Raw genomic sequence first — 8,785 nt, 5'->3', positions numbered from 1 at the left:
TTCGTAGATAATTTGTATTTTTTCTAACCATACAAACCTTAGCTATTTAATCAAACTTGCCCGCCAGCCCTGTCCCCCGGGAAGTCCTACCTCTAAGCAAAGTGAGCTAGTCACAGGTGTGTGAGGGGGGGAGGGGTAGATCCCTACCCCCTCGCTAACTAGTGAGGGGGTAGTAAACCCTTGTTAAAATTCTAATGGCTCGTCATTTCAGCTACGCCGAAAGTAATACCCATATTAAGTAGCTAAGGTTTGTATGGTTAGGAAAAATACAAATTATCTACGAATTTGTCGTATTGTCTTTATTATTATTGAAACTCTTTATTGTTATAATGTTGTCTTTGAGTATGATCATTTTCATAAATTTTTTGGTTATGATACAAAACACACTGTTCCAGGGGAGGGGAACCCCTAAGGGGTGATGGGGAGAAGCATCTTTATTGCCAGGTAACTGTCAAAGCTTTGTTATAATAGCCAAAGTGCTTCTTGAAGATGTTTTAAGTGCAAGAAACGAAAAAGTGGGGTCCTGGGGGAGCCCCCTAAGGGGGGTGTGGGCAGGTTGAGAACGCACCCTTGCTTGGGGGGTTACTGTCCAAGCTTTATTACATAGCTATTAGGCTTTGGGGAACTGCTTTTGGGCCTTTTAAATCGTGTAAATCATATTAGCAAAGCAGTACATGTGGAAAAGCCCCCTAAAGGGGGGTCAGGGGGGATTTGATTTCCAAAACAATGCTTGTGATTGAAAGTAGAGACATCAAGGATTAATGTGCAACCAAAATTTTTAAAATATCTTGAAAACTAACAGAGTTGTGAATGTTTGAATGTTGTCAATTTTCAATCACTTTTTTTCTCAATAAAATGATTTTTGAAAAAAATGCAAGATAGATCCTTTCTATAGTGAACGGCTCAAATGTGGAGTGATGTTCTGCAACCACAAGGGGGTCTCATGCCCCCTGCTGCATCATCACAGGAGTCCTGAAGTATTGGGACCCGAAAGGCTGCACCATCTGCTCGATTCTTCTAACCAACGGCTTCGGTGAAGCCCCTTCAGTTACCCAAGAGACTAGGGACACGGCGTGGGATACCCTTCGCAAGTGGGTAAGGGGGTTCCAGAAGAACTCCCCGGGATCATACCTACCGAACGACTCCCTGAGGCGTATGTTGTTCCCCAAGGCTCTTCCTTCATTCAGCTGAAGGTTGACTCTGACACCAGTAGGACCATAGAGGACATGGACATCCAGCAAGAGAGGATGTCAGAGGTGTCCTCCGGTACAGAACAAGACCTTCTGCACGGCATCCCTGATGAGGACGAGGATCTTCCCCTCATGGAGGAAAAGGAATCCCTTTCAACGGCGACAGAAGACCCCCAGTCTGCTTTGGCCGCATACCAGTCGTTACCATCGACGTCCTCTGCACCGTCTCCACAACCTGTTGCCCAGGCCAGTGCGATTGATGAGATTCTGGCGTCTGTTAAACTCATGATGGAGTCGCTCCAACAGGAGCAGAAGGCCATGAAGGAGTTGTTAAGACAGCAGCGAAGGACCATGCAGGAGAAGATTGACCATCGAGGGCACGTCTAAGAAGCCTCTTAGAGTGTCCGTTCTCCCTCATTGCTCCGAAAGCAATCCCTGGAGGTATGCGGAGCACATGCCCATGATGGATGGGAAACTGTTCATTTCTGAGAAGCTGGGAGCCAGACCTATTGAAGACCTTGAGTTCTGGCCTAGCTTCTCTGCTTATCCTGAGTGCTATGTGAGACTGCGGGACGAGAGTGCCACCCGAGAAGAAACGGTCCCAAAGGAGGTCATCATGTGTGAACACGATAAGGCGCAGGCCATCCTTTAGAAGACCCTGAAGGGATCGGACTATACCATCACTAAAGTTTCCGGGCTGAGCAATAAGCACGCTACTTTTCTTGCCCCTTCCTCGATCTCCTTTCCCTGTATAGAGAAAGCGTTCGATTCTGTCGTCAAGGCTGCCGACGAGGGAAAACCCTGCCCGACTTTGGAAGAATGTAAGCCATTCTCCCTCGCACTGCCTACTAGTGAAGGAAAGTGGAAGGATGTCCACCTAACCTTCTCCGTCTCCAAACTAGACCCGGAGATTGCTGGACAGCAGTTCAGCGAGAGCCTTCGTAAGTTGCCAGACCATCTTCTGAAGAAGGAACAGGAGTCGAAGGAGAGACTTGCGGGCTCTCTCTCTCATCAGAACTGCTTGGAACTAAGTGTGAGCAAGCATAATGCCCCAGAAATCTTCCTTTTCCTGGCCAAGTCTCACATGGGTACCCTTGTGAAGGACTTTTATGCTTTCCTCAGGGCGAGGAGAGCTTGCAGAGATCGTCCTGGCTGCAGCGACCATTCGGCACGAACCACGGAAGTTGATTACCTTGAGCATCTTGGGTAAAGACCTCTTTCCACAAGATCTGGTCCAAGAGGTCATTGAGAGGGCAGCGACAGAGAACAGGAACCTTCTCCAAAAATGGGGTATGACTTCGAAGAGGAAGTTTTCTATGGAGGGAGGTCCCCAACTCAAGAACAAGAGGGCAAGGAGACCTCGAAGACCTGCGCAAGTTCTCGTCATGACCGTGACCACAGTGCCTCAGACCACCTTCCAGATGGTCCCTCAGCAGCTGGTAACTCAGTCACTTGTTTTCAACCCTACCTTTGAAAAGCAGTCGACTTCCTTTCGTCCCAGCCAGCAAGGAAGAGGTTCCAGGAGAGGTCCTCCAAGTGGTAGTTTCTCTCGGGGCCGAGGAGGACGTGGTCGCGGAGGTAAGTCTGCAGGACCCTCCAAGCAATGAGGGGTTTCAGGTAGGGGGCAGACTTCATCATTTTCGGGATCGCTGGTCCTTCGATCCCTGGGCCCACAGCCTAATTACAAATGGACATGGGTGGAAATGGAGCAAAAGTCCACCCCATTTTCCAGAATTCTTCCAACACTCCACCCACTTGTTAGAATATATCTCAGAACTCTTGACCAAGTATTTGATAAGGAAAGAGAAGTCCATCAAGTTCCAGGTAAGGCTGTTTTGTGTTCTGAAGAAAGACTCGGACAAACTCACGGTCATTCTAGACTTGTCTCCACTCAATTTCATCGAGAACAACAAGTTCCGGATGCTTACTCTAAAACAAATAAGGACCCTTCTGCCAAAAGGGGCGTTCACGGTCTCAATAGACCTGGTAGATGCTTACTGGCATCTCCCGATTAGTCACCTCTTCTCCCCCTACCTAGGATTCAGACTACAGAAGAAGAAGTTTGTCTTCAGAGCAATGCAAGTTAGTTTTTTGTAAGCTATAGCTGTAGGAATCAATGTGACAATTATAATTCATTCACATTTCTCTCTATCTATCTATCTCTCTCTTAGTACTGTACATAAAATATATATGTGCATATGATGTACATCATGTGTGTGTGCATACATATAATTGTTATATGTGTACTGTATGTGTGCATGTTACATATATAAATGATAGTCATAAGTGCATCCCAGCATCTATGAGAGATTTCTAGATCCGCTACTGTTATCAGATACACTATATGACTGGTGTGAATTTGATGTTTTACGTATTTGTAAGTCTCAGCCTAAGGCAGTCTTTTCTCAGGACTTCATAGATTTGTTTGCAGGTTTCTGGAATTATTGCACTCAAACTCTGCTTGGAAATCCTTGTGCTGTATTGTAGTGATTTGTAGCTGCATCCTGTTGACAGAAAAAGTAATGTTGCCTGCAGTCGAGCTTCAGCTGAAATACTTTGCCACATGTCGGTATCTTCTTTCCTTATATATAGTTCTACTTTCGATAAGATGTTATAAAAAGTGTTAGGGTCCATTCTCATATAGTTGATGAAATGTGCCTCATAACCATGTTTCAGTTCCCGCAATATTGTCATGTGACTTCCTATGTCTTCTCTTCTTCGTAACCACTCTTTACACCACATCCTTTTCTGTTTTGTTGCCTTTATCTTTGCACTCATTGCTATAAAAATAGACAGCGTGATTTTCTTCTTGCGTGTCCTGCGATCCATGCTGCCCTACACGACTTGATCCTGTGTCAGTCACTGCCAGTCTTTCACTACCCAACCACCGTCGTTTGGACAGCAGCATAAATGCGTTCGACGGGCTTAGCTCTCAAAGAGGCAAAGTTTACCAAGCAGAGCTTGCTCATGTGGACGGGGCCTTAGTAAATATGAAATACAGTCAGCTCTCGTTAATCGTGGGCTCTTGCTTCGCAGTTTCAGTTTTTCGCGGCCAGGGAAGAAAAAAATTCATTGTGATGATTGTTTACCCAGCATTAAGCATTTAATTGGGATGGGCAAGAACAATTTACAGTAATACATATTAACCCTAGATAGGTGTTTTCCCCCAAAATAGATTTTTTCTCATATTTCGTCTGTACCGTATTTTTCTATGAAAGCTAATTTTCCTTTTTTGGCATTTTTTCAGTTTTCATCAGTCATGGCCAAGCATCAACACTTTCTAGGTTATGATCAAATCAACTCTCTTTTATTTGAGCCAGAGAGTGATGTTGATGATAATCTGGAAGTCGCCGACATCTCAGACGACGAGGAGTTGTATGTAGCTGAGTTGGAGGAAAGTGTGTTGGAGGAGGATGAGTCAGCTGTTGACACCAAGGTTGAGGATGATGATGATGATGAGGGGCCTATTGCGTCAGTGTTTACAACAACAACATTACCATCAGCATTAAATTCACATGCCTTACCCCCTCAGGAGGAGAGGAGTACGAAAAGGAGGGGTGAACTCCAGCCAGCCAGAGGAGCGCCAATAAATCGTATAGAAGAAGACATGGTGCAAGGTCGTGATGGTACACTATGGCATAAAGAGCCTAACCCAGCTCTTCCCCCCATGTTCACTCCCCGCATTGAGCCAGGAGGTCCCACGTCCTCTGTATCGAGTGCGAGGCGTGTTGTTGACATTTTCTCTCTGTTCCTGGATGACGAAATCCTACAGGAAATCGTCGTGCATTCCAATGTTCGTCTTGCCCTTCTTAGAAGTCGATACCATCATAATGGTAATGCTGACCTCAGGGACATTGACGTGAGGGAGCTAAAGGGGTTCATTGGGATTTTGGTAATGTCAGCCATTCGAAATGACAACCACACTACAACAAAGGACATGTGGGACCCCATGGAAGGGAATCCTTTGTATCGGTGTACAATGAGCGAGCATCGATTTGCCTTGTTGATGCGTGTGCTGCGTTTTGACGATTCAACCACTAGAGCCGAGAGGTGGAAAGATCGCCTCGCCCCGATAAGGAAAGTGTGGGACCACGTTATGGCAAATTGTCGCCGCCTGTATAGCCCTGGGCCACATCTAACTGTAGATAAACAGCTTGTGGCTTTCAGAGGACGCTGCCCCTTCAAAATGTACATTCCCAACAAACCTGCTAAGTAAGTACTTTTATTTTGATTTTCTTTTGGTCTCTCTCTCTTTGTTTATATTCATATAATTGTTCAATTGTAATATATTTCTCTCTCTCTCTCTCTCTCTCTCTCTCTCTCTCTCTCTCTCTCTCTCTCTCTCTCTCTCTCTCTCTCTCTCTCAGTGAAGCGATGCAAAGATTGACTGTAATAAAATATGTATATACATTTATGTATATGAATGAGTGTACAAAATCATTTTTATCTATCTAGAAACTGATTTTGAATATTATTTGTGTTTGATCATTTTTTATTTTTGTATTTGTATATATATATATATATATATATATATATATATATATATATATATATATATATATATATATATATATATATATATATATATATATATATATATATATATATATATATGTATATATATATATATATATATATGTATATATATATATATATATATATATATATATATATATGTATATATATATATATATATATATATGTATATATATATATATATATATATATATATATATATATATATATATATATACAGTATATATATATATATATATATATATATATATATATATATATATATATATATATATATATATATATATATATACATATACATACATACATACATACATACATATACACACACACACACACATATATATATATATATATATATATATATATATATATATATATATATATATATATATATTAATTGATTTTATTGGTTACTAATTCTAGTTTCTCATTCTCTAGGTATGGCATAAAGCTTGTATTGACTTGTGATGTGGACACACACTACATGTGTAATGCCATCCCTTATCTTGGGAAGGACACAGTCGAGGTGCCGAGAGGATTGACACTTGGGGAAGTTTTCACGATGAACCCTGTGGCCCCTTTTCATCGAAGGGGCCGCACTGTGACCACTGATAATTTCTTCACGAGTATTCCACTCGCCTTGGCACTTGAAAGAGAAGGCGTGTATTTGTGTGGCACCCTTCGACAGAAACCTTATGTTCCCAAACAGATTTCTGAGAAGGTGCTTCCTATTAAGGACTCAGTGGCTGTGTTCAATTACGAACACAATTTGACCCTTCAATGTCAGCAAGTTAATAGAACAAAGAAGGTCATGTTGTTGAATTCCCTTCATCACAATCCATCTGAGGTCGAGAAGAGGAAAACGGATATTCAGATGTTCTATAACTTGACGAAGAGGGCTGTAGACATATTTGATCAGATGTGGGCTACATCTAACTGTATTCGTAAGACACGACGCTGGCCACTGTGTCTCTTTTATGGGATACTGAATATAGTAATGGTAAATTCATATATTCTGTACACGTCCATGCCCTTCTCCAAGTCGATGCCAAGGCGAACTTTCCTCAAGGACATCGTCTTTGATTTGTGTGCTCCCCAAGTTTAACATCGGTACGAAACTTCTGCGGGCAAGTTTTCCAAGTCACTCCATCAACAAATGCTTGACACTTTCAAGCTCCAGAAACTTGTCCATGGACCTGTCAATCCCTGTGGCAACGTCAAGCTGCCGAAAAGAATTCAATGCCGAAGCTGCCCATCCAAGAATGATCACAAGACGAACGCAGCCTGTTGGAGGTGTCGGAAACCTGTGTGTCCGCAGCACCAAACAGTGTTGTGCCCAGATTGTGTTTGATTGTTGTTATAGGTAAGAAACTATACTAAATATTTATTTTTTGCCATTCTATAATTTATAGAAATACATACTGTATTCATTATTTCCATAAGATAGTTTATAATTTTTCATTTGTTAATGTATTGGTCCTAAAGTTAAGTTTTGTTCAGCATTGTAACATAAATAATGTTTATGAAAGTTAACTTCTATGCTTCATTAGGTTAGTATTTAGTTGTAATAGTGAGGTAGCATGATAATGACCATGTCGAAAATTTCAGTACATATATTTGCAACAATTATATTTGGATGATTAAAAAACATTTAATTTATGTGAGTTGTCATTATTCATAAATCTAGTTTTACCAGTTATAGGTGATTACAGATAAATTTGTTTTCGTGTAATTATAGTCTTATTATTTTTCTAAATGAGATCAAAATTCCAGGGAGCTTAGGCACAGAGAAGACAGTAAAATGCATTTGAGAAAAAACAAATGACTTTCAAAGGTTGTACCTTTATTGATCACTTGTATATGATCATTACTGTACTGTATTTTATATATTTAATTGCAGAGTAATTTACAAACTTCATTCTAGCTGCCATAATTTCTTTATGCAAATCCTCGAACATTTATATAAATAACTCGCTGTCATATCTTTCTCAATTCCAGGTAGCAGATTTGGTCATACGAAGGTGGTGTGGTTTGCGGACATTTTGTGAGCAAGCTGGCATAGCTGTACAGGTTTGTATTCCTCTTTTTTTTTTTTTTTTTATAAAATTTCTCATATTTTCATGCATAAATACCGTACTCAGCAATGGATTTAAGGATTCTTATTGGAAATTTTCATGATAGAACTCGGATAAAAAAAAAAAAAAAAATGTCCCTTCATATAACACTAAATAATATCTAACATTCATATTCCTTTACACATCTTTGTTGAACGATAATAATACAATATTCTATAAAAAAAATTGTTACTAACTGTGTCATTTACCTACCGCAGAAATTTTTTTGAAAACATGATAGCTTTTTTTATTTTTGCCAAAAACACTAATACAGTACTTTTTTTTATAATTTCAGGAAACTTTCCACAGTGCGCTCTCTCTCTCTCTCTCTCTCTCTCTCTCTCTCTCTCTCTCTCTCTCTCTTATATAACCCCTATCTTCAAAAGTGGATCAAGACTAGAGGCAAGCAATTATAGACCTGTTAGTCTAACATCACATATTATGAAAGTGTTTGAGAGGGTAATAAAAAAGAAAATAATGAATCATTTGGTTAAAGATAATTTGTTTAATATAGGTCAACACGGTTTTGTGCCCGGAAAAAGTACGCAAACCCAACTGATAGCACACTATGAAAACATAAACAAAAATATGATAAGTGAAAAAGACACAGATGTGATCTATCTAGATTTTGCAAAAGCCTTTGACAAGGTAGACCACAATATATTAGAGAAAAAAATGAGAAAGCATAATATTGTGGGAAAGATAGGAAAATGGGTAAAAGAATTCCTGCAAAACAGAAAACAGATAGTGGTTGCAAATGACGAGAAATCGGATGAAGCTCAGGTAATATCTGGCGTGCCACAAGGTACGGTTTTAGCTGCACTGCTGTTAGTTATTATGATCTCAGACATAGACTGTGATGTTGAAAACTCTGTAGTGAGAAGTTTCGCCGATGACACAAGAATAAGTAGAGAAATTACTTGTGATGAAGATAGGAACTCA

At 40.3% G+C, this 8,785-nt stretch overlaps 1 protein-coding gene across 1 annotated transcript; it reads left to right on the top strand.

The window, feature by feature from the left end:
• The first annotated feature begins 4,441 nt into the window (after nt 1-4,441).
• On the top strand, nt 4,442-7,800 carry LOC137624390 (piggyBac transposable element-derived protein 4-like). The gene is made up of 3 exons (XM_068355123.1): nt 4,442-5,402; nt 6,168-7,092; nt 7,728-7,800. The coding sequence occupies exons 1-2, from the start codon at nt 4,450-4,452 to the stop codon at nt 6,832-6,834; spliced, it is 1,620 nt and encodes a 539-aa protein (XP_068211224.1). The 5' UTR covers nt 4,442-4,449; the 3' UTR covers nt 6,835-7,092; nt 7,728-7,800.
• Nucleotides 7,801-8,785: the final 985 nt, after the last annotated feature.

This window comes from Palaemon carinicauda, chromosome 31 (assembly GCF_036898095.1).
Source record: "Palaemon carinicauda isolate YSFRI2023 chromosome 31, ASM3689809v2, whole genome shotgun sequence".
Taxonomy (NCBI): Eukaryota; Metazoa; Arthropoda; class Malacostraca; order Decapoda; family Palaemonidae; genus Palaemon; species Palaemon carinicauda.
This window is presented reverse-complemented; position numbering and strand designations above follow the sequence as displayed.